The following is a 25434-nucleotide window of genomic DNA, read 5'->3' as shown; positions in this document are numbered from 1 at the left end:
TTAATAAAATGTACTTATAATTTTTGTTTTTATTTTATGGTGGTGCAAATAATCTCCTTATTAAGTTATTTTACTTGCATCGTAATTATCATCTTTTCCAACAAGCTGCTCCACTTGGAAGCACACTACGAGCTGGTTCGAATCCTGATACTACAAGATATTTTGGATTTATTTGAGTCTAATAATTATAAATAAAAGTATATTATATTCAAAAGAGGTCAAACTAAAATTAAATCAATAAGTCAACTCCGTTGATATACATGACTACAACTTTGTCATAAAGTAATTAACTTAATTAACGTAATTAATTAATTAATTAACGTAACATCAAAGTGCATGGGAGTTATGGATAGTGATGCAGAGAAAGAAAGTGACAGAACCGGCGCGAATTTGAAGAAACGAATTTAACGCCGGCCATCTTCTTCTTCTTCTTCTTCTTCTAGCTATATATATGGCTGGTTCAGTAGCAATTGAGAAGGAGCGTGGGGCTAACGTGCGCACCTTCGGCGCGTGATAATGGAGGCACCACCAACCTTTGTGTATAGAGCGAGAATGGCGTTTCATTCCGCAGCTGCAAAAGCGGAGCGGATTCTCAGCGACTTCAAATTCGATCAAGGTTAGTTCTTCTCTCGCCACACACAATTTTAGCAAAGCTTTCTTTTGTCTTAATTTTCTTTTCCGCTATTTTTAATTTCATTTACTATTATTTTTATTTTTCAGATTTTTACCTATTTTTGTGTAAGAGAATAGAAAATTAAGAGAATTGCATTGACTCAATTTGTTTATAGGAGAAGATCAAGAGAACAGCTTCACTAAGAATCTGGAATTTGAAATTGAATCTCCTCACAAGGTGAATCGCCATTACACTGTTTATTGTTCTGCTTTCTGGAATTTGTTTATTATCATTATTATTATTATCATGTAATTTGAAGTTTTGAACTAGTACTATACAAAGATTTTTTTTTTTTTAAACTTTTGTTGTATATTTGAGTTTGATAATTATTATTCAGAGAAAATTGGAAAATGTTGAATTTTGTATTGGCATGGTGCAGCAGCTTTGCAGTGAGTTGAATAATATAAAGGGGAGGGAATCACCTCATATAGGAAGGAAGAAGGATTGGAAAGAGAGATTCAAGAATATTCGAATTGGGAGAAAAGAATTTGAAGATAAAGTTGGGGATGCAAACATGGCAATTCCATTTTATGATGAAAATTTGTACATCCTGAATATGAAGAATGATCTTGAGGCCAAGGTGACAAAGTTCATTTAAAAAATGAAATAAAATATAATCCAGAATGCATGATGTGGTTGACATGAGTTAGTAATGTTTACTTATTTATTATGAATCATATGTTTAAGGACACAACTGAGGTCTCTTTGACAATTCCAATTTAATTACAGATTGATTTCTTTTATAATATATGACTGGAATTTTTGACATAGGCTGCAGAAGCAGTTCCCTTGGTTGAAAGCTTAACTTCTGATACAAAAGATCCAATTCCTAAGTCATCTGTGCTGAAGCAACTGGCTATAGCTTTTGAGTAAGTTGTACTTACTTGCTGCAATTCTTTTACCTTTTTATTGCCCCTTTTTTCCTGAGTCTTCCCAGGAGATGCTCAAAGACCAATTGGTTGCTGCATCCTATTGCTCAAAGTTGGCACTCTCAATTGTTCACTGCAATTTTCTTTTTCAATATAACAAGATTCTCATTTCTATCATGACAAAGATTTTCAGCTTAACGATATGACTAGCCTCTTCATTAAAATTTTTGTTAACATTTTAATAGGGCTGGAAGTACAACAAAGTCATTGAAAGATTTTACAGCTTCGCCAGTAAGTTCACCAGCCTTGAGTTTCTCAGCAGTGAAGGCTTTAGTGATGCGGGAAAAGGAAGACAAACTTACCTCTGAGTTTAGTGGCGATGAGAGAGTTGTGAATTTGATTAAAGCTCTGTTTGATCCGGGTATGTTGCATTACTAAACTTACAACATTTTTCTCTTTTACTCATTGTTCAGTGATGGTCTTTCACTCTCATTATAATATTTGTAATATATCCACAGAGGGAGATTTTCTCAGTCGAAAGATTGACTCCAATCCAGGGGAAACTTCCATAACATCTTTGTGGGGAGACATTCATGGTGCTCCTCCTGAAAGCTTTGTTGTTAAGCTAGCTGAAATCATTGGAAACTTCAAGTCCATTCGAAAAATGGTTCTTTTCTGGTTCAGGGTTGTTGCTGAAGTATGTTTAACTCATTTTGATATCATTAACCCTTTGTTATCAACCCAACCCAATACATTTAACATATATAAGTTATCATCTATTATCTTAAGTAACTGTTAGTTATAAAGTGAATATCTTTTTAATAAAATGCATCATCATTGGTAGAACTATATCTTTATTCTCTCTTAGGATAAATTGAGATCTACTTGTCCTTGAAAAAAGAAAGAAATCTTTGAAGCACTTCTGGTTTCAAACTTCTAACTAGAACTGAAGTAATATTCAGTATTGCCACTGCTTTATTTTGTTTCTTAATTACCAGCTGAAAATATAATATTTTGGTTTCATCTTCTTACTAATGCAGCTCAGAAAACATTGGTCTGAGGATCAATATTTACCTGGAGTGCCTCCGGATGATATTCCAGACCTGAAGGCATGTCTTCTGTATCAACAACTTCAAGTAATTAACTGTTGCATCTCTCGGAGAAGGCTCCGTGTTATTGCCACTGACACTCTGGATTCTATGATGATGGAAGCTAGTTCAAACATAAAAGAACCAATCAATTCTGAAGTCAGAAATCCTTCAAGTCCTGTTTTATATGCTAGAGTGAACACTGGGGATCTTGTTCTGCGACTTGGTGCAGTTCGACCAGCTAGAGATCTGACATTGTTGGAAACAGGCGAGCCTGTTTACTGTCCTGCTACCCAGGTTTGATAGATTTTTCATTTGTGCCATATAATATGATTAATACTCAAACTTACTCAAGAACTTTGTGTCTCTTTAATGTAGGAAGGGCCTTTGCTTACAGAAGATCTAATCAGAGAAACAGAGGAGTTTGTACTGCGGACAGGGAGGTATGTTCCCTAAATCAGATAGATTTGTATGATATTCAGCTTCAGTAAATTATGAATCCATTTTCTCATTTCATTTATGTGTGAATTATGTGCATGTGTGTGTCATGGAAATGAGAGATAGTTCACATTTCTTGATAATTTTCCTTACCATTTATGTTCAGTGTTGGTGTTGGGTGTTCTCAACTCCTCTCCGACATGCAGGCTTTCAAGGTCAAGCTCTCCCTTGAAGGGAACTTTAAATTATTCTGCATGCTTCTGACTACTCTGAATGTTTTTAATGTACTTATCAACATTTCTTTTGTTGGTTACCATATTTTAGGCTGCAAATCCTGGATGTATTTTGGAGGATTTTGTAAGGTGGTACTCTCCTCCGGACTGGACACAAAATAAGGCAACTGCTGAGGATAGTGATGTTTTTGACGCTGGTGAATCACTTGATGGCAGAGGTTGCCTAAGTCGGCGAATGCAAAAAGAAGGTGTACTAATGATCCTTTACATTGTATATTGCTACTTAAAATCAGCTGAAATGTGGTTGCTTGGTCTTTGTCTATACCGACATAACATCATCACTTGATAAATTTGTTTAATACTATGCTTGACACAAAAATATCTTGTTCACTGTATCCTGACACCAATTATGGGAAACCTTTTCCCGGATTCTTATAAATTTTATCATCATTTATATATTCATTATGGATCTAATTTCCGTGGAGGACATACTTTGATGCCTTGTGACTTTGTGAGGAAGATATGCAGAATCCATACTGTATGGCATAGATGGATGGTTGAACTATAATAGTAAGCTGTTCTGTTTCGGGTTTAAAATGTCTGATGGCAGAACCGCAGAACTTGTTTTCAAAAACAAAATATTAATTAATAAATTCGTTGCTGGCCCAATGATGTTAGCATCGAGTTGAGAATGTTGACATCTTAGTCTCAACCTTTATGACATTGTTATAAGATAAATGATCCCTGAATTAAATGCCTTTTTCTAAACTGAATGCCTAAATTAAAAATGTCTGGAAAAACAAAATTCAGAAAAGTGAGTCTCGCCAGTGTGGTGGTCTTAGTTTTGTTATAACATGTGAAAATTGGAGAAAAGTTGGGCACTTGTGTTCTCTTGATATCTGATCAGAAAACTTCTCTGAATTCCATTACTTTGTTGATGGCAGGTAATTTGTGGCGTGAATTATGGGAAACATCCAAACCAGTCCCAGCTGTCAAGCAGGCACCCCTCTTTGATGAAGAATTGGCGGTGTAAGTCCAAATAATAGTTTTTGGGTTTATATTTTCCACTTAAATCCAATCACTTGAATGTCCTTTTACATTTTGCTGCAGGGAGGGCATCCTCAATGCATTTGAAAAGATCCATACTTCTGAGTTTTTTAGACAGCTATTTGTTTCTCTGGTAAGTTCTATTCTATATTTTAATTATTATTATCGCAACTGTTATGTTTCTCTAGTATAAATTTGAGGCATCTGTCATCACATCCCTGATGAATTTGCCATGCTCAAGTCTCAGCAATTCAGCATATATCCTTGTTAGTTGTTATTTTTGATGTAGTAGACTGGAATTCACGAAGTGTTAATTTAGAGCTGAATATTTTGACTATAATGTAGATCATAGGAAAGAAATTATTGAGTATATCCATAGAGCCTATCTTGAACTCTAATATAGGTTTTCGGGTTATCTATGGTGGTTGTTAACAAAACTTCAGGTAGCACAGGTGTGCTATTACGTTTGATTATTTCATATCCTTTAAAAGAAAATAGTGTGTATTGGCCAAACTATTGCTCAAATTATGAATCACAATATGCACTCTTCTTGATTGAGGTTCTGCTTGTTCTCTCTTCTTTCTATAAGTTGTCTAGATTTCTCTAATAGCTTACTTATTCTTTATTCATCAACAGTTATGCCACTTGTTGCCTTTCTAATATTTCTCAACTCTTTTTAAAAGACATATGTCTAATCTTTGATCTGCTTATACAGCTTGGTTTAGGCATTGAGAATGCAGAACCTATGCTATCCAATAATGGAGACTTCTCAAAGTTATTCTATGAGTGCAAGGAGTACATAGTTTCCACATGTCAAAGCAGCAAATTGAGTGAGCACATTGATGACCTTGTCCAGGTGGGTACTTTTAGAATAAGTGACTAATTATCATTAAACTAGCACCTCAAAACCTCCTGAGGAATCTCAAGTAGTGATTTATTGAAGAACAAAAATGAAATGGTCAATATGACAATATGTAACCCAGCAGAAAACACCCTTGCTTTGTAATGTATCCAACTATGGGTCTGATCAGCCTGTTTGATTTCTTTTTTCATTTTCTTTATTTTCTATTTTCAAGATTTTGCGAAGAGAAAAAGTGAAAACAATAAAGTTGTGCCTTTTTTGTTTTCATTTCTTTGTTTCGCATTTTCCTACAGCAGGAAATCAAAACTGAATTGAAGCAGAGATTATAGTCTAATTCATTCACTATATAAGGTTATGAATCTGAGTGCATGATGGTAGTTTTTATCTGCAACTATATGATAGCTATATTTGTCTCAAGAATGTATCAATCATATCCCCGTGTAGGTGTATCAAACAGTGGAGACAATGTTACTGAATCCTGAGGAAGCATTGAAAATGATGAAGCAGCCAGAAGAATCAGCTGTAGATGAACCAAAGAGCCGTCTTGCGAGGATTAGGCTTATCTTTAATGGCAAAGATAAACTGTTGAGGAGTCCTGTAACCAAAGATCAGATGAATTCTGAGGAAAAGCCAAAACAATCTTTCTCAAGTTTCTTTGAAGGCAAGTCATTGCTGTTTTCAAAGAAGTTACATAGTCCTCCATCTGGATGCCAATCGCCTGCTATCAAATCTTCGTCTCTCGACACAAATAACAGCTTCGCTGCGCCGGCACTTACTTAGGATAAGCACGCTATAACACCATTTTTGGTTCTCACATTCTATAGCAGATAAATGTAAATTTTCTTTGTTCTTCTCCAAATACTTTACTGTTGAACTTTGTAGCAACTTAATATGAATGCCTTCTACATGTTTCATCAATATGAAGCTTTTGGCATCTTAGTTTTTTATCACAATAATGATTTTTTTTTTTCATCATGCATGGTATTATTGTTATATTGCATTTATATCGTCAACTTTCTGGTCTTCACTGTGCTTATTTAAATATTTAGGATAACCAACATCATTTTTTGGGTATTCATATTCGATAGCAAATAATGCTAAGTGTTACTTTAACCCTTCGCCAGTTCTCCTTCCTCAACATCTTTTACTATATATTTAATTATCAATTTCAAATGTTTAAGTTACAAATTCAAAGAACTAGATCATGATAATTCATTAATAGACTATGGTCTTGCAGGATTCAACTTGCTTGCTTTCCGGTTTAGGTGTTACCATCATAGTATCATACCATGCTCGGAAAGATTAGAGATGAAATTTTGCTTTTATCAACTCATTAGTCAACGACAAACTCTTAAATAAAATTCAGTACCGCAGCGGATTAGTCATTGGTCTGTCGGGTCGAAACATACCGTGAGAAATAAAAAAAAATTAATAAGTGAATAAATGCTACTCTTTAATTATTATTATTATTATTATTATTATTATTATTATTATTATTATTATTATTATTATTATTATTCGTAGATAGTGAGACTAAATAATTTCTAAGGAGATATTTGAAGAAAGATAGCAAATTTGTAAAAAGTAATATATACTTGACTCTTGGTTAAAAAGTATTCCAATTTCAATGTATATAAAGTAAACAAAATATTATGTGTATATTAAAAATAAATCATTATATATTTTGTGTATAAATATATGTATAATTTTATAAAATTTTAATATATATATTATATTTTAATATATGACTCATTTTTAGTATACGTATAATGATATAAATATATAATATAAATTGATAAAATAATATATTTCGAGTCTTCGAGAATATATACTTGACTCTTGGCTTCATAGACCGGCAAAGTGACCATATGCATGTTTGAATTGGGATCCTTGATTACCATTATAATAATTATAATTACTATATAAGGCAAAGATTCCCTTTAATTAAATCAAAATAATTAACTATAAAATAGACAAATAAAACAATTGATTTAACTAAACGTTTTGTCCAAAGAACATCAACTTTTGAAATAACATAATAATTATGAATTATCTTACCAAATATGTAGTTCGTTATAATGAGAATTATAAATAAATAAATAATTGTAACTAAATAATAACCCCACAAAATTATCTTAATTTCTATGTCAAATAGTAGTATAATACAATATTATGCATGACTCTTGGCTTTCTATACTAGCCATGTGGCTAACCATTTAAATTTGATCGATTATTGTACATTGTTATTGAATATGGTTTTATGCTTTCTCAACCTATATATAAACCTGAAAATATATCATATCATTCATTCTCTCTATTCTAAGTAGTACCATTCTCTCTTTTTTCTTTTTCTTTTTTTTTTTTCAATTGCTTTACCAATATCAGAATTACTCCTATGATGACTAGCTTGAAGACATATATTTCCTTTGTTTTTCTTTTCGCTTTTGTTCTATCTTCTCATGTCTTGACCCATGAATTATTTCACGGTAAAATTTCTCATTAATTCTTTTATCCAAACAAATACAAAGAGTATGATTTTTTTTTGCCAATGAGTTATAGTTCAAATGACATAGTCTCCTCATACTCAATTAAGAGGTTGCAGGTTCGAGTCTCCTATCTTTGATAAAAAAAAAAAAGAATATGATTTTTTTATGTATATCGGTGATTTCACCTTTAATGTCAAAATAATATAGGGTTTATGGCTTAGCTTATATTATAAGTTGTTATTCTGTGTAGCAGTGGATTTTACTATTTTATCGTCAACTAAAATAACTTTCAAGATTTACACAACCATGAAACAATTTGAATTTGCATTATTGTAAGTATAATCAAATATATTACATATAACCAAAGTTGGTTAATCTAGTTGTTAGCTTATTAGTCAAGTATCGGATTCGAATTTTATTTTATGTATGTAGTAATTCATTATTTAAATTTGTAACAAATTAGTCATTGGTTTGTTGGATTAAAAAATATTATAAAAAAACAAAATATATATATTACATATACTGATATACATAAAAAAATCAACAACCATATATGAATACATATATAGTATTTATAATTTTTTATTATACTTTTGTAAAAGAATTTTATTATTTTATTATGTCAAATTTAATTATTATACTCTGATAAGATTTATTATTTTATTATTAATTATTTTGTTAGATATATAAATGATATATATAAATATATTATGACTAATTTAGTTACTGATTTTTTTTTAAATAAGATAAAGTATACTTTTTGTCTCTTAAGTTTGGCAAAAGTTTTAAAAATATCACTAAGTTTTATTTTATTTCAATTTTGTCCCAAAAGTTTTTGATTTGCATCAAATATACCCTCGACGGATAAATTTTCAAAAAAGTTAAGACCAATTTAGCAATAATGCATGAAAATTATACTTGATTTGTTTGTGTTAAGAGTTGTTCTTATGAAATTGTTGTTGAATTTGTCTTAAATTTTTTGAAAAATTAACCGTCAAAAATATATTTGATGTAAATAAAAAATTTTTGAGACAAAATTAAAACAAAATAAAATTTAAAGATATTTTTAAAATTTTTATCAAATTTTAGAAATAAAAAATACACTTTACCCTTTTTAAATATGTATAATAATGTATGTATCTTTAAGAAACTTTTTTTTGTTGTTGGCTATATAGAGGAGATGAATGATGAGGAAAGTGATCCGTTAAAAGATTTGACAAGTGATTCATCTGTGGGTTACAAACCAAATGGGCAATGGGGAATTACTATTGGGCCTGAGCCCAATGATGAGTTTGATGATGAGGATTTCAGTTCCGGTGAATATAACAGTGGTCGTCGTTATAGGAATTATGGTGGCGGTGGTGGTTCCGGGAGGTATAATAATTATCCGAGAGGCGGCCGCCGCGGGGGCAGTGATTATGATGACGGTTCAGATGATGACGATGATTATAATCGTCACCAAAGTGATTATAATCGTCGGCGTTACAGAAGATATTCCGTTGAATCAGTTCATCCTCAATCTTTAACTTTGCAAAATTCAGGTAAGATAATTATTTTTTGGTAAATGCTACCCTATCCTTTTTAAAATAACACGTAAATTATTCTATATGATGTGTCATATTCTAATAATAGGTGTTTATTTATTTAAAATTTTTAGTAGAATTTGTTAGATGATTAATTTATCTAATAAAATAAAAAATAAGAAATTGATTTTAGGTCATTAAAATTTATTGAAAATTTAACAAAATATTTCAAAAAGGAAAAGTATAGGTAAACAATGAAAATATTAAATAATGTAAACAATAGAGGGTTATTTTAATATTAAAATTTATAGGGTTAATTTAGAGGTGTAGTGTGTTTTTATTTAATTGATGGTTGTTCATATTGTTCAACAAAGTCATTGTCCCTCTGGCATTCCCCTTTGAAAAATAATATTATATATTACTCTTTTATTTTTCACACAAAATTTTTGATTTCTAACAAAAATTAAATAAAAATTCAGATTTTCATAAAAAATAATTGCAAACTAGCTATATTAATTTTTAAAAAACACTTTAATTTTTTTCTTTTTTTTTATATAATTCTAAACCAAATTGTATAGAATAAATTTCCAAATTTAAAAATCTACTTGACATGATAAACTTTTCAAATTGAAAATTTTCACTGTGACACTGATTCGTGTTTCTATTTTTAATTTATCACATCAATATTTTAGTTTAGAATTTAGTTAATATAAAAAAATTTAAATTCATATTTTAATAAATATATAACAAATGTATTGAAATAAACATCAAATTAGAATATGACACATCATAGAAGGTAACTTATATGTTACTTTAAAGATGGTAGGATATCATTCACCTTATTTTTTTAATACGATAATAATTTGGGTACAGTCGTCTTTAAAAATTATTAAATAATAATTTAGTTAAATATATTAAATTATTTAATAATTTTTAACTATTAATTTTATATAAATGACGAATATAATTAAATAATCGTATAAAAATGTTATTTGATTTATTAAACTCGTTTATGTGGCAACATTTTCGTTACATGTTTATATTTGAGATTTTTAACTTTGATCGTGAAAAAAATTGTAGAAATGATGATGAAGAAGTACTACGACTTGGATGGAAATAAAATTAAGCATCGCAAAACGATTAGACCTTCAAAATTTGATTATGGGAGTAGCACCACAGATGAGGACGGTGTTAAAAAAGGTTATGAAGAAGTTGGTAAGAAGCCAGTGAATTAATTCAAATAATGAACTATGAACTATAGTCAATATATATGTTTATGGCATATATTTAATATTATGATGGTATCTAGCTATATCCTCAATAATACACCATGGATTATGGAGCAGCAAAGCCTAGCTTGTGGAATTTGCATGTATTTCTTAATTATGTGTCTTAGCTTGTTATGTTACCAGCATTGTAAGTTCGTTCATGAAACTTATCTTTTGTATTTGAATTATGAAATAAGTATTATAATGTTATTATTAAAACTATTTTTTTATTATTAATATTAGGTTACTTAATTTCGTTGCCAAATAATTGAAGTAGCGATAGATCTTAACATGGCTAATTCATTCGGATACTTACCTATTCATTGGGCAAGTCATTAGGGTTTTTCTAAAAGTTTTTGACATATTAGTATTTCCATCGTCAAGGCATTAATTCATATTAAAATTTAATTAATGAAAATTTAATTTTAATACACTTTTAGTATAAAAAATAAAAATAATTTTATACACATATCTAATTACGTAACATCACGTCAACAAAAATAACTATTAATTTTTTAGATATAATTAAATGATTATATAAAATGTTTTACATCGTCAATATATTAAAATTAGGCTTAATTAATAGTTAACAATGATATATGACACTAATTAATCATCATACAAACATAAACTAAAAATACGAAAGAATGAACGTTCATCAATTGTCAATTTGTCACATGTTTCTTAGTTTGTGACTTCTTTATTAGTTATTATCTTCGTCTTCGTCTTCGTCTTCATCTTTATTTGTATCATCAAACCCAAAATACTTCGTGATCAAATCCGGCACCAAAAAATTTGTAATCAAATAAAATGATAGAAGGAGAACACTGAAATATAAACAAAACTTAAGTTCAATTCCTTGTAAGTTGTAATTGTTCAATGCCGAACATAAAAAAAATAATATAAAAAATAAATTCTTAAAAATTTATGTTTTAAACAGATTAATCTTTAAAAAAAATTAAAAAAGTTTTTTACGAGATAAATTAATTTAAATTAAGACACTATATCCTAATATCATAATTATAAGGGAGCTACTTATGTAAAGATCTCTAAAACGATTTTTTTAAAGATGTTTTTTAATAATTAAAAATTTAATACATATAATTGATTAAATTGTATTATTTTTGTTAAAATTGGGTCAGAAAAATTAATTTGGCCGAAAAATAGTAAATCAAATTTTGAACTGGTCTAAATTAATATTTTTTTCTTTATAAAAAATGACTATAATACCCTTATTATAGAAAATAACTAAAATACTCTGACTATATATATTAATTTTGAGAATCCTAAATTCTAGTCTTTTACTTCTTGCCGTCATAGAATTAGGATTTAGAGTTTTCAAAATTAATATAGAAGAGTGCTAGGGGACTAACAAGTTTTGTAATTTGTAGTCATCAATTAGCTATTATTAGTGTTTTTAATAGTGTGAAATTAGATTTAATGGTATAAAATTGCTTATTTTTCTTTAAGTGCTAGCCAAATTTTAATAAAACTATTGGCCCCATAGACTTTCTAATATATATATATAATAGGAATTTTTTAATCATTTTCTATAATAAGGATATTATAGTAATTTTTATAAAAAATAAATTTATGTCGGTTTAATATTTGATTCACTATTTTTTTTTATCAAATAATTAATTTGTCTGGCCTAATTTTCACAAAAATAACACGATTTAATCGATTATATATATTAAATTTTAATTATTAGAAAATATCTTTAAAAAAAATATTTTAAACATCTTTATCTAAGTAGCTCCCTAATCATAAAGGTTATTGGTATTTATTTTTTTCAGAAATTAATCTATTTGAAATTTAAATTTTAAATACTTATTTATTATTTTACTCTAAAAAAAATATGCTTAAAATTTTATTATGTAGCTATTCATTATTGATTATCCACTATTGAATAAATTGTAAACTCTGTTAGAATTAAGTTTACATTCCATCCAATAATGAACAGAATAATAAGTCGCAACAATTTCTCACACAAATTCATGTTGCTAACAAAAAATATAATAATATTCCATAATTCATGATAGTATTTACAGAATCTAACCTTACTGGGACAAAAACTGAGATGTCAACGGGTTCTGGTGGTGGGGAAGTAGCAGCAACAACAATGTAATGTGGAAGTGCCATGTTGTTGTTGGTTTTTCTTCTTAACGAAAAGTGTTGATTATTCCTCAGTTGTGGAACACTATAAAGCCATAATAGACTTGTAGTGTGTTGTAGTTTCTGATGATAAGGTTTGGGTTTTGAGTTGCAAGGAAGCAATGAAGAATAATGGAGCTGGAGACACCACATTTGGAAGAAAAAATAAAAAAGAAAATAACTTTTAGTTTAAGCTTTTGTGTTTCTTCTGAAGAGTGCAGAAAAGATAGTTGTGGCTAACACTTTTGTAGGGATAAGGTTTGAGAATCCGATATTTGATTCTGTTTTGCAAAGAGGTCACTTTAGTGGGCTTTCTATTTTTTGTATTTTTTTTATATCAAATATAGAGACTCGAACCCACAACCTTTTAATTGAATATGGAGAGACTATGTCATTTAAGTTATAACTCGTTGACTTTTTATTTTTTGTATTGGAGTACTAGTATTTTTCAATAATATGAAAATTTTGCGTATTTTTATTTTATATGAATATTATAAATTTGACGATTAAATTTGTGGTTTTTATTTTTTTTTTAAATTACAAATTTAAAGGTAAGAGACAAATTTTTTGAATATATAAATCGGATTTTTTAATTTGAGTTTTTCAAATTTTTTTTGTTTTTTTATCCAAAACTGATCTTCAATTTTTTACTTTTATCCAAAATTGATCCTTAATTTTTTTATTCCCACCTAAAATTTTACCTTCAATTTTTTACTCTTATCCAAATCTGAGCATCTGATTTATAGTTTCTAATTTATAAAAAAAATTGGCTCACTTTAGTGCTATGAGATTATTAGCAGAGCAAATAACCATTTTGTTCTTGCTTAATTTTGCGATGAACTAGTGTTTAAAATAGAAAAAATATCATGACCAAAAGATTGATAAGAGTATAATTTACATATTTTTTTAGCAAAATAATTAATCACTTTGATAATAAAGTGGTATAAATTTTTATAGTAGAATAATCAATTTTTTATAAAAAAAATAATAAATACAGTAAAATAATTAAGAATACTTTTGATTTATGTTTTATTTTAGATTTTTATTTCTAATATTTTGTGTAATAAAATTTTATAATTTTAAAAAATAAAAACACAAACCAAAAATAAAACATCAATTAACCTACTTGTAATACCTCAATAGACTCTACTTATAAAGAGAATTGAAAGTGTTTTAAGTTTGGTAATTATCTTTTAGTCTCCACATATTTTTTTTTGAAAAATATATGTATATGCAAAAATTAACTACTAAAATATATTAAAATATTAATAATATTATATAATTAGTAAATATTATCATTTTGGTTCAGCATTTAATCAATAACATTTATATTTATAAAAATGTATACACATAAAATATATAATTTGTATTTATACTTATTAAAATATATATACATAAATTAATATAACTTGTATGTATATTTATTTAAATTTTTCTTCTTTGTCACCAATACCACCTTCTCCTTCTCTTCATCTTTCTCTTCCTCCTTTTTTTTTATTGGAATTTATTTTCCTTCTTTTTCTTCCTTCTCTTCCATCATTAGTTATCTCGTTGTTGAAAATAATGAATAATTCAAATTCATATTGTCAATTAAACTAGAACGAAATTGATTATTATTTTAAATCCAATCAAGTGGTTGAGGTGTAGTTCAATTCTAGTTAATTTTGTCGTTAATAGTTTATCATTCGGTAGGTGAATAATGTTTTATCGTTGATGGTTTAAATTGAATGTAATGTAAAAATTCCGCATTAGAGGAAATATTTTTTTGTATTTGCAGCAAATTTGGGTGTAACCCGAAAATATTTGGGTGTAAAACGAAGATATTTGAGTGTATTATTTAAAAATTTTCGGTATATGTGTACTAATAAGTTCTGTATAATTCAAAACTATTCTTCTCTCTCCTCCTCATCTTTTGCTGCTTCTTCGTCTTTTTTTTTCATCATTATCATTATCATCATTATCTTTTTTTTCTTGTTTTATCTTTTCAAGTTTCTTCTTGTTTTACTCATTTAACAAGAATAAAAACAAAAAAAATCAAACAAAGAAAAAGAAGAAACACATAATGGTACAAAATTACTTGGAAGAGGATAAACTTACATTCATTCAACTAAAAAAAAGAAAGAAATAAAGAAGAAGAAGAAGAAGAAAAGTGTAACATTAGAAGAAATATTTTTTGTATTTGCTGTAAATTTAGGTGTAATACGAAGATATTTGGGTGTAACACAAAGATATTCGAGTGTATTGTTTAAGAATTTTTTATGTATATGTGCTGCATAATTCAAAACCCTTCATCTTCCTCCTCCTCGTCAGCTACTACTTCTTCTTTTTTTTTTCATCATCATCACCATTTCTTCTTTTTTTTTTTTAATTCATCTTTTCCTTTTTGTTTTACATTCTCAAGTTTCTTCTTGTTTCACTCTCTTAACAAGAACAAAAACGAAAAAGTCAAACAAAAAAGAAGAAGAAACACATAATATTACAAAATTACTTGAAAGAGGATGAACTTATATTCATTAAACTAAAAAAAAAAGAAAGAAATGTTTAATTACTTTGTTGGTCCCTATAATTTTGTGAAATTTTCAATTAGGTCCCTATACTTTTTTTCTTTTTAATTGGGTCCCTGCACTATTTTTTTTTCCAATTAAGTCCCTCTTAGTAGTAATTGGCTTAATTTTATAGGGACCCAACTTAAAAAAAAAGAATTGGTATAGGGACCTAAATAAAAGGGAAAAAAAGTGTAGGGACCCAATTAAAAAAAATGGTGCAAGGACTCAATTAAAAGGAAAAAAAGTATAGGGACCTAATTGAAAATTTCGCGAAACTATAGGGACTAGCAGAGTAATTAAACCAGAAAGAAATAAGAAAAAAAGAAGAAGAAAAAAATGCAGTATTAGAGAAAATATTTTTCTGTATTTGCAGCAAATTTGGGTGTAACACGGAGATATTTGGGTGTAACACAAAGATATTCGAATGTATTGTTTAAGAATTTTCGGTGTATGTGTGCTGATAAGTTCTGCATTCTGCTGTTTCTTCTTCTTCATTTTCTTATTTCATATTCTCATAATTTTTTTTTGAGAAAAAATCAAACAAAGAAAAAAAAAACATAATGTTGCAAAATCAATAAAAAGAGAAAGAAAAAAAAATACAGCAATAACAACAATAATAAAAAAAACGATAAAGATGAAACAAAAAAGAAAAAGAGTAGAAACGCAAAAAAAAATGAGAATAAGAAGAAGGAAGAAGAGAATAAAAAATACGGAATATAAAGAAAAACGAAATTTTACGCGCGAATTATGTAAGTCACTTCTACGACGAGATTGATATACCAAAAAAGTTTATATGTCTAACAGTGCTCTTCTATTGTAAATTACGTTTAACTAAATAAAATAATAAAGTTTGGGTGAACAATTAAATCATACTAATGAGAACGATTCTTTTGTCCATCTTAGATTAATTTAGTTAGATTTAATTGAAAAAAAATATTATATTTATATGTGTAAAGTATCTATTAAAAATAACAGAATGATGATTAGTAATTAAAGCACGCGATTCTTGACTTTTCCCTCTTTGAAAATAGGTGACGACTAAGGACAATACCGAAGAATTAGGGTCATGCAAATTTTGGACAAAGCACAATAATAATAATAATAATAATAATAATAATAATAATAATAATAATAATAATAATAATAATACACTGTTAATTAATGATTAACAAAAATAATAAAAATAAAAGGTAGAAAACTGAAATAAACAATTCTTTTGTTCATCACTTTGCTGGCGGCGATCTTCTCTCTGCTTCCGTTACCGTTTTATTCTCTCTCTCTGTCTCTCGATCGATCGATCTTCCAATCACTCTCAGCGTTTCTCACTCCGGTTAGGGTTCTTCCTTTCTCTATTCACCTTTTTCTTACTGTTACGCACTTTCCGTTTTCTCTCTCTCCTTGCTCAGAGAATTCGCATTTGTGTTATTCTTCGACATTTATTATTATTACTGTTTCAAATTGTTAGTAGTTTTTTAAATCTACATCTAGAACATCTGGAATACGTAAATACATCGTAATCTGGCGCATGTTATTTCCTCTGGAACGAATTGGATCGAAGATATTATCTGTTGCGTGAATTTGCTGTTACGGCTAGTGATTTCTCACCTGATGATGTTTGTTGAAATTGTTGGCTTTTTTTTCTTTTTGTGCGTGTGAAATTAGGTTTTAAAGTTGCCGCGGAATCATGCTCGGTGTCATAAGGCGGAGGGTTGCTTCTAGCAGCCCATATCCCATGGTGAGTTTTTCTCTTACTAATCTCTTATGATGAAATTTCAAATTCAATGGAGACATGGAGTGAAATGCGAAGGTAGTTGATCTGTTGATATTTTAAGTGAAACCTGATGTGATTTTTTTTTTCAGCTTTTAAGCCAGTCAGCGCGGAAATTCCGCTCTGGCTCCTCAGCTCCTGCCAGAGTTTCCTCCATTGTTGAAAAGGAGGTAATTTGTCCCTCATATTGAGAATCGTGTACATGTGTTGTTCTGTGGTTCTTGGACAGTTTGAACTGTGAATTAGATCATAGTTGCTTCTCTGTAAAATTGGTTCTCTTCTGTGTTCTCTGAATTTTGTCCAAAATATGATTGGATATACAGATGGTTGTCCAATATTGATGAGGTGTGGTGAAAACTTGTTCTTACTGAATTAAAGTCAGTTAAGTCTGCTATTTCCATGTGGATTTATACCTTTATTGTTGAGTTGAGCTGCATGATTTTTGTCCAGCATGAATTTTACTAAAAGACTACAAAGTGTTGATTTCTTTGATCAATCGTCTTCAGTTTGTAGGACGTCTTATTATTAATGTTATGTTTTACTATCTGCCCTTATATTGATTGAATTATACTTTTACAGTTTTACCCAAAACAAATTTCTTTGAACATCTAATCTAAAATTGTAGAGTGATTTACCTTTTATTGATAAGGTGTGTTCTTTGTGCAATTTTTACCTTCACAGAATGTGGATTTTTTGTTTTCGGGCAATCATTATTACCTGGAGCCTTAATTGTTTGTTTGCTCATTAGTTATATCCTTGGATGGTTCTTACTGTTATTTTTAATTTTGTTGAACAGGTTTCATTTCATTCAGGACATTATGGGAATGTCCGGAACTTCTCTCACATGACACCTGGCAAGTTTCGGTGCATTTTATATTTGGAAATGCTTTAACTGGTGTCATTTTAAATTATTTATTCAAATTTGAAATTTTGTGTCATCAATGTTATTGCTTTTGCAGGGTGCTGGGTCAATGTAAAACCTATGAGGTTAGTGGCTTCATTTATTAGTCAGAGGCTTTAATTATTGCTTTAAGATTCTATTTTGTGGATGGAAATTAGGTCAAGCCGGAAATAGAAAAATGAGTCTGCAGTCTACACTGGGCATGCACTTAGGGTTTGATTATTACAGGGACTAAATGTAAGGTGGCGAGTCAATTAACCTTTGGAAGATCAATAACGTTCTTATGCTTTTTGGAAAAAGGCTAGGATGAAAAAAATAATTTGAAACTTTTCTGTTTCCTATCAGAACAAACTTTTTTAGAACAGGAAAAAATGACAATTAAAAAATATTTCCGTAAGATGTAGGTGTGGCATTGTTTTTCAACACCAAAATTGCCTTAATTTTTCCTTATGAGTGATGGTAAATCTGCCTCTGGAATAATTTCTTTGCTTTCCTTGGTTTTATTCATCCCTTTATTGTATGTTGTTCATGCATGTCAGATTATTATTCCCAAAACATGTTTCAAGTATTTGTCTTACATCTTAATGTTCATCTACTTGATTATTTTCCCCTGCTTCCTTCCTCTCATAGTTATAGAAACTGTCCTGATTAACTTGTTGCTATGTAGGGAGGTTTTTTGTCAAGAGGCTACCATGCAAACATGGAGGCGTCCATTTTCATCAGACAGTGGTAAGATTATGTGACTATCAGTTTCTCTCATTTAAGTTGCATCTATAGTTTGTGCTTCTTTTATTTGGTGGGTAACTGCACCTGTAAAGAGGAGTATTCTTTTGAGGAGGAGGAAAAGGGGGGGGGGGGGGGGGGGAGGGATATGATGGAACTGATTTAGTGAATACTATATTGCAGTGGTTAGGAACAATTCTAGAGTCCCCCAACTCTTCAGAACTCATTAGTCACTTATTCTCTTACCCTAAAGTACATTACTTAATATAACATCTGAGTAGTTTTGTTTCTGTGCACTGTGTCAATTGGGCATATCTCAAGGAATTTGGGAGAATCTAATGTCTAGGACCAACATGGTCCTTTTTGTGAAAGAAAGAGTTTCTTAATGCAGGTCTTAATGCTTTGTTTTTTAAGTATCCAGTTATGTTTTTTGCTTTTGCTTTTATTCCCCCCCCCCCCCTCTCTTGAATGCTCTTATTTTACCACATCTAATGTTGTTTATATTTGTGATGAAGGAGATAATGTTGATGTTGTGGTCCCTCCTTTGGCTGAATCTATTGCTGATGGAACCCTGGCAAAATTCTTGAAGAGTATGCTAGCTTGCCTCTTGTATTATATTATAGGTGACATGATCGAATTATTTTTAATAGTTCTTGTTAATTTACCGCCATGTGTTCTGTTTTGGTGGGAACAGGGCCTGGTGACAGGGTTGCTGTTGATGAACCAATAGCTCAAATTGAAACAGATAAGGTTATTTGGGGAAATATGCAAATCTTCATTAATGATTTTGGTGGTTATTAGTGGATCAAATTTTCTTTATTTCTAAATAACTAATGCTATATATTTTCTATTATTCCTGAATTAGGTGACAATTGACGTTTCTAGTCCGGAGTCAGGTGTGATTGTGAAGGTAATGTGAAAGAGATTTATATTGTTTTTATTTCTGACTCTCACTTAAAATGACTCTCACTTAAAATGATATAAAGCAATATTTTCTCTCTCGTTAAAATTGGCATTTTTGGTTCTATTTAATGATTTGCAGCTTCTAGCCAATGAAGGAGATACAGTTGAGCCAGGTAACAAGATAGCAATTATTTCAAGGTCTGCCGATGCTACTACTCATGTTGCTCCATCCGAGACTACATCTGAGAAAGCTGCTCCTCAGCCAACCCAAAAGACCAGTGAGGAGAAGAAAGCGCCTAAAGCTGAACCAGCACCTGCTAAAGAGAAACCCAAAGCACCCCCTGCTCCAGCGAGGCCTGCTGGTGCACAAAGTTCTCCTACTGAGCCACAGCTTCCCCCTAAGGAAAGGGAAAGACGAGTGAGTCACTCTGAATGTTTTGTTATTCATATGTTGATATGCCTAGCTGGTTATGTTTAAAAATTATGTATGCTGTCTTGATGGTTTCATTCATTATCAAAGGTTCCTATGACAAGGCTTCGTAAACGTGTTGCTACCCGTTTGAAAGATTCCCAAAACACATTTGCCATGTTGACAACATTCAATGAAGTTGATATGTAAGTTCTGTTGATTTTGAAATTATAGCAAGCTTTCAATTTTGCCTTGGTTTTAAGATTTGTTGTGTGTGCATAATTATTCCGTACCACTATTTACCAATGCATCTTTTTGAGTTAAAGTTTGTGCACCGTGTCAAAAGCCCATATGCTATTTATATTTAAGTCACTTTGTAAGTTTTGATATGATAGTATAGGACCCGTGGGGACATGCCATTGATTGGATTTGTAAAGGATGAGGGAAATTCATTCTTATGTTGACCTAACATAGTACGACATTTTGATTGTTTATTTGTTTGAATATCAATTAATGATGGTGTTTGTGCTTGTTATGGCCTTACATTTTAGATTACCACTTTCTGTCTTCCCTGATTGATTGCTTTTAATTGCAGGACTAACTTGATGAAACTCCGTGCTGACTACAAGGATGCTTTTGTCGAAAAGCATGGAGTCAAGTTGGGACTTATGTCCGGGTTTGTCAAAGTATGTAAATTTCTGATTTTTGGTGTAAAAAGCATATGGGCTTTTGACATCTATCCTCTCGTACTTATATATGGGTTTTATATCAGGCTGCTGTCAATGCTCTCCAACATCAGCCAATTGTAAATGCAGTCATTGATGGGGATGATATCATATACAGAGATTACATAGATATCAGCATAGCTGTTGGTACACCAAAGGTCGTTATCAGTTACCTTAACCTTTCCTTTTACTTTGTTTCATTATGTAGAAACACCTTCGTGGTTGAATGTGCTGCAATTTTGTATGAAACTTCACTGCATTCTACTAATGGGCCTTGTTAATTCATTTTGTTATGGCTGGTTAACTGAATGTTTGGATTATTGAGTTAAATTTATTAAGTATATATTGTCTATTTGAATTTTTTGCTTGGCTACGAAAATTATCACCTTGCCTGTTTTGTTTGAACTACAATTAATATTACTTTTTGCTGTCTCAGGGTCTTGTTGTGCCAGTTATCCGCAATTGTGATACGATGAACTTTGCGGATATAGAGAAGCAGATCAATGCTTTTGCAAAGAAGGCAAATGATGGAACTCTATCAATTGATGAGATGGCTGGAGGCACACTCACAATATCTAATGGTGGTGTTTATGGAAGCCTCTTGAGTACCCCTATCATTAACCCTCCTCAGGTTTGAAAGTTTTACTACGCTAGCAGTTATTAATTGTTATGTCTCTTTGTTTCGTGCCAATCTCTATACATATATATTGAAGTTGTTCCTATAACTATGATTGATACTAAAATTGATTGCTTCCCCAAATGACCCCCCCGCCTATGTTTGATGGCAAAAAGTAGGGGCAACCAAGGGCATTTCATGCCTTATATAATGATAAGGGCCTCATTTTTTTTGTCTTGTAACTCGTGATAAAATTTGCTCTAAAAGCAGGACCGATATTATTCAAAATTACCAAGCCAAATCTTGATTATTCCTTTGGTTTAGTTAAACTTAGATCATTGTTGTTTATTCTTAAAAAAAATATTATTATGCCTAATATTGTGAGGAATTTATTTGATGAAGTATATGTCTTATATAGAAATCTCATGCAATAACCATTTTTGGCAGTCTGCAATCTTGGGCATGCATTCCATAGTGAGCCGTCCTATGGTGGTTGGAGGAAATGTTGTCCCAAGGCCTATGATGTACATTGCTCTAACATACGACCATAGAATTATTGATGGAAGAGAGGCAGTGTTCTTCTTGCGACGCATCAAGGATATCGTGGAGGATCCTCGCAGGCTTCTGCTCGACATATAAAATTGCGTCTCAAACTCGTCGGAGTAAAATTAAATACATTTAAAAAAATGCAAACACCATAATATTTACCCTCATGTTTGTGCGGCTGCCCATAATTTATCATTTGTATTGAGAAAACTCCTTAGGAATATGTCCCAGATTCTCTCTGATGCTCATTCATCAGGTTTGTGTTCTTTCTTCCCTCTATTCCTCTCATTCAATGAGAAGAGGATCATAGCTTTTGTCTCATTATATAAAACCACCATGAACTAATTGTACGGGTTATCCCTAGTTAATAATGTGATTTTGCTACAATCATTTTTCACTTCATCGAAATTCTCAGATTGATCACATTATGCATCTTGATTGTTTGAAGCAATAGAGGAATGCAAGTAAAGGAATGCAAAATGATTGAAGTCTTGATGATATATACTTAAGTCAAATATTTTCCCTTCAACTAAATGTAATATTTATACAAGTAAAGGAATGCAAAATGATTTAGTGTTCCCTCAAATAGTGAAATGAATTTCATAGAAGCAATATCATGTGAGATTTCGTTTACCTATTAAAACTAAATCCTTGGCAAGAAAGCAATATGAGCAATTGAGCATCCTTGTTACCTATTAAAACTTCATATTCTATTTTAATACATGATTTGGTTTGATACCCTAGTGACATGAATCAATCAAATTTTAATGTATTAGTATATTAAATTTAGCCATGTTATATTTAAAAAAAAAAAATAGTTACAAAAAACTTTTTTGTTTCTTGATAAATTTACATGAAATTAACTATATTTGAGTTTTCACCTAAAACTATTCATAGCATTACAATAAAATATTTTCATAACAATATAATCAAAATTTTTATATATACAAAACTATTCATTGTATTTTTTATCTTTCATTCAAAATTTAATTATAAATATAGTTCTAATTCAGTTATATTAGTTTTAAAATTTAATTACAAGTATGAATTAAATTCGATTATATTATTTTTAAAATTTTGAAGTTTGGCTATAAACTGAGATTTGGTGTCTATTCAACAATAACTTGATTTTTTATAAAAGGGTTTAAGAAAAAAAAAAAAGGGAATTACGTTTAATATTTTGTTAAAAATAAAAAATTGATATTTGTATTGTATTAAATTATTAATCCGAAAGATTATCGAAGACGCCATGCCGCCATAACCCCTTTTCTTTTTGAAAAATCCCTCCTTTTTTGGACTCAATAACTTCTTCGATACACCATTCATCATTTTCTGAGCTATTTTGCTTGATCATTGCGTTCCTCTTTATTCATTTCACAAAGGGGAAAACCAAAATGGTAATAGAAGATTCTATAAGATTCTGCATATTCGAGTCTCTGAATACAACAATGGCTGATGAAGGTGGAAACAACACTGTAAGAGTGGCCAATTTCCTCAAGCCATGTGCAAAGAACACCGGCGAAGCCACAAGATTCCCAACGGTTTCTGCGCCGCCGCGTAACGGCGAAGAGGTGCATCCAGCTGTTCAGTTCAAAGGGTGGAAAAATCCTCAGAGAAAATGGAACGATTGGATTGAAATTATGGCGGGAAAATACGGATTCATGTGGAACCAAACAGGTATATGCGATGCTATTTTGAGTTCTATGTATAAGATTCAATGTAATCAAAGTTTGATTCTTGGAATTGTTGAGTATTGGTGTATAGAGACAAATACTTTTGTTTTTCCATGGGGTGAAGCCACAATCACCCTTGAAGATGTCATGGTTCTTGGTGGATTTTCGGTCCTTGGCGAGCCGGTGAATCTTCCTCTCACCGGCGATTTGGTTGCGATGGAAGCCGAGATGTTACGGCTTTCGAGGGAAATGGATGGTGGAAAATCAAGGAGAGACCAAAGGACATGGATGAATTTTTTTATGGAGGATGGACAAAGTCATGATCTTGAGCATGTAGGTTTTCTCTCCCTGTGGTTGTCAAGATTCGTGTTTCCCTCGCTTCCCTACGAGGTAATTGCGACGCGTGTCTTTCCAATTGCGATTCGCCTGGCTCGAGGGACAAAATTGGCTCTGGCCCCTGCTGTTCTAGCTGGTATCTATGAGAGTTTGAGGTTGCTTAAGCAACAAGTAACCTCTTCTTCGGGTGAATCCGTGAAGGCTCTAGGCCTATTCCAACTTGTGCAGCTATGGGCTAATGAAAGGTTTTCGATTTTCGGATCAAATTGTCCCATAGAACTAAAGCCGGGGGAGCCTAGAGCTGCAAGGTGGCATGGAGTGATATCGAATGCTAATGGCTGCCCAATTTCGTCAGCTTTGAAATTTGCAAGGAGTTTCCAGTGGCGTCCTTATGCTGCTGATTTGAAAAATTGTTGTTTTGTGTCCCCTTACAAGGACAATGAGCAATTTGTTCATGATGCTTCAAACTCGATCGACGAGTTAAGGTCCTTTGGGAAGTGTTTGTTTGCAAATGAGCTTGTTGGTTTGGGAGGTTGCATTGAGAAGTATATGCCGTACCGGGTTGCAATGCAATTCGGCTTCGATCAACATCTTCCTGGAGATTTTGCTGTTATGAACTCAAATTGCAGGGAAAATTTTTTGTTTTATGTTCCTTCAAGATCTTACAAGCCTTGTGTGTCATTGGAGTACCTCAACTGGTGGCGAGCATCAAAGGTGAATCAAGAGAAAAAAGAGGATGAGATCAATGGAATGAGGTTGAACTTCAAGGATGATGAACCTTCTCAGATTGATCGTATGAAAAATGTGGTTGGAGATTTTGCAGGTTTGCTTAGTGATGAAAAAGGGAGAGTAAAACTTGCTAAAGGAACTTTATGCAACCCTTTGGATGTTGAAGATTATGCATGCACTATTGTAGGTACTTTGTCTCACCCTATTGATGTTGATAAGTACATGTAGGAGTTCTCTTTTTGTTCTTTTTGTGGGTGCTATTTAATGAAGGACTAGTGACAGGCTTGGAAATTGGGTTAAGACTTTTCACTCTTGTATATTCCCAATCAAGTTTTAATTAGAAATTGGAGGCTTATCTAGATTCGAGAGTAAATATTCTATAACTTATTGGTATGTTTATGGATTCAGTTGTTACAATTATATTGCTATTTTATCATTTAAAATTCTCTGGTAATATTGGTTTGTGAGTCAAACCAAGCTTGTTTAATAGCTCAGAGTTGAGTTTGTGAGCGAACTTAATTAAAAAATTTCAATTAAGTTATCCACGAGTTGAACTAAAATTTTACCATATTTGACTCTATCTTCTACAAAACCCCCCACTTATAAACCTTGAGACGACTCATTTTGTTATATGCTAGTTATACTATATTTTGTGGCTTAGATGTGTTTCACAGAATGAATTAAGTTCATATTTACACATGCATAACTTAATCTTTGAGATAAGCATATGTGAGGATCAACCACGTAGCATCTATCACCAACCCTATGTGCCGAGCAGCCGGTGCCAATCCCGAAGTAGGGGAGGGCGGAGCTGCCGGTGCCAATCCCAAGAGGAGGGGAGGACAGATATGACGACGACCACATCTCGGTCGCATGCACCGCACCCATGAGAACAGCACATGCGCATGGAGCAATTGT

At 31.1% G+C, this 25434-nt stretch overlaps 5 protein-coding genes across 6 annotated transcripts; 4 read left to right on the top strand and 1 right to left on the bottom strand.

Moving 5' to 3' along the window:
- Positions 1-338: 338 nt before the first annotated feature.
- Positions 339-6160, top strand: LOC107608079 (uncharacterized). Of its 2 annotated transcripts, none has more exons than XM_016309968.3 (14): positions 339-616; positions 789-850; positions 1056-1253; positions 1445-1542; positions 1788-1963; positions 2061-2239; positions 2583-2927; positions 3009-3073; positions 3235-3283; positions 3393-3549; positions 4246-4330; positions 4412-4481; positions 5064-5204; positions 5655-6160. In XM_016309968.3, exons 1-14 carry the CDS (start codon positions 517-519, stop codon positions 5988-5990), a joined length of 2061 nt encoding a protein of 686 aa, XP_016165454.1. In that variant the 5' UTR covers positions 339-516; the 3' UTR covers positions 5991-6160. The 2 variants fall into 2 exon arrangements, with proteins under 2 accessions (XP_016165454.1, XP_016165453.1); XM_016309967.3 differs by having other exon boundaries at positions 382-616; positions 1053-1253.
- A 1301-nt stretch (positions 6161-7461) lies between these two features.
- LOC148550162 (uncharacterized) lies at positions 7462-10454 on the top strand. Its single transcript, XM_088493820.1, has 3 exons — positions 7462-7696; positions 8872-9237; positions 10300-10454. Exons 1-3 carry the CDS (start codon positions 7606-7608, stop codon positions 10452-10454), a joined length of 612 nt encoding a protein of 203 aa, XP_088349946.1. The 5' UTR covers positions 7462-7605.
- A 524-nt stretch (positions 10455-10978) lies between these two features.
- LOC107608111 (uncharacterized) lies at positions 10979-12919 on the bottom strand. Its single transcript, XM_016310000.3, has 2 exons — positions 12547-12919; positions 10979-11314 (listed from the first exon to the last, which is right to left on the bottom strand). The coding sequence occupies exons 1-2, from the start codon at positions 12792-12794 to the stop codon at positions 11191-11193; spliced, it is 372 nt and encodes a 123-aa protein (XP_016165486.2). The 5' UTR covers positions 12795-12919; the 3' UTR covers positions 10979-11190.
- Positions 12920-16340: 3421 nt separating this feature from the next.
- On the top strand, positions 16341-22180 carry LOC107608755 (Dihydrolipoamide succinyltransferase). Its single transcript, XM_088492573.1, has 15 exons — positions 16341-16517; positions 16850-16922; positions 17048-17125; positions 17752-17809; positions 17915-17942; positions 18524-18585; positions 19095-19169; positions 19274-19329; positions 19445-19489; positions 19622-19900; positions 20003-20097; positions 20487-20577; positions 20664-20774; positions 21053-21247; positions 21680-22180. The coding sequence occupies exons 2-15, from the start codon at positions 16872-16874 to the stop codon at positions 21869-21871; spliced, it is 1416 nt and encodes a 471-aa protein (XP_088348699.1). The 5' UTR covers positions 16341-16517; positions 16850-16871; the 3' UTR covers positions 21872-22180.
- An 868-nt stretch (positions 22181-23048) lies between these two features.
- Positions 23049-24781, top strand: LOC107608754 (uncharacterized). Its single transcript, XM_088492571.1, has one exon. The coding sequence runs from the start codon at positions 23173-23175 to the stop codon at positions 24742-24744; it is 1572 nt and encodes a 523-aa protein (XP_088348697.1). The 5' UTR covers positions 23049-23172; the 3' UTR covers positions 24745-24781.
- The last annotated feature ends 653 nt before the right edge of the window (positions 24782-25434 follow it).

The sequence above is a fragment of the Arachis ipaensis genome, chromosome B7 (assembly GCF_059453495.1).
Source record: "Arachis ipaensis isolate K30076 ecotype BB chromosome B7, ASM5945349v1, whole genome shotgun sequence".
Classification (NCBI taxonomy): Eukaryota; Viridiplantae; Streptophyta; class Magnoliopsida; order Fabales; family Fabaceae; genus Arachis; species Arachis ipaensis.
The sequence above is the reverse complement of the archived record's forward strand: the minus strand, read 5'-3'. Positions and strand labels throughout refer to the sequence as shown.

Coding starts and splice junctions, on each gene's coding strand:
- LOC148550162 (XM_088493820.1), top strand. CDS start 7,606: ATGATGACTAGCTTGAAGACATATATTTCCTTTGTTTTTCTTTTCGCT. Junction 7,697..8,871: donor GACCCATGAATTATTTCACG/GTAAAATTTCTC, acceptor TTGGCTATATAG/AGGAGATGAATGATGAGGAA. Junction 9,238..10,299: donor TTTAACTTTGCAAAATTCAG/GTAAGATAATTA, acceptor AAAAAATTGTAG/AAATGATGATGAAGAAGTAC.
- LOC107608754 (XM_088492571.1), top strand. CDS start 23,173: ATGGTAATAGAAGATTCTATAAGATTCTGCATATTCGAGTCTCTGAAT.
- LOC107608111 (XM_016310000.3), bottom strand. CDS start 12,794: ATGTGGTGTCTCCAGCTCCATTATTCTTCATTGCTTCCTTGCAACTCA. Junction 11,315..12,546: donor TCAGTTTTTGTCCCAGTAAG/GTTAGATTCTGT, acceptor TTTATATTTCAG/TGTTCTCCTTCTATCATTTT.
- LOC107608755 (XM_088492573.1), top strand. CDS start 16,872: ATGCTCGGTGTCATAAGGCGGAGGGTTGCTTCTAGCAGCCCATATCCC. Junction 20,578..20,663: donor TTATGTCCGGGTTTGTCAAA/GTATGTAAATTT, acceptor GTTTTATATCAG/GCTGCTGTCAATGCTCTCCA. Junction 21,248..21,679: donor CTATCATTAACCCTCCTCAG/GTTTGAAAGTTT, acceptor CATTTTTGGCAG/TCTGCAATCTTGGGCATGCA.
- LOC107608079 (XM_016309967.3), top strand. CDS start 517: ATGGAGGCACCACCAACCTTTGTGTATAGAGCGAGAATGGCGTTTCAT. Junction 2,240..2,582: donor GGTTCAGGGTTGTTGCTGAA/GTATGTTTAACT, acceptor TTACTAATGCAG/CTCAGAAAACATTGGTCTGA. Junction 4,331..4,411: donor TTTGATGAAGAATTGGCGGT/GTAAGTCCAAAT, acceptor ATTTTGCTGCAG/GGAGGGCATCCTCAATGCAT.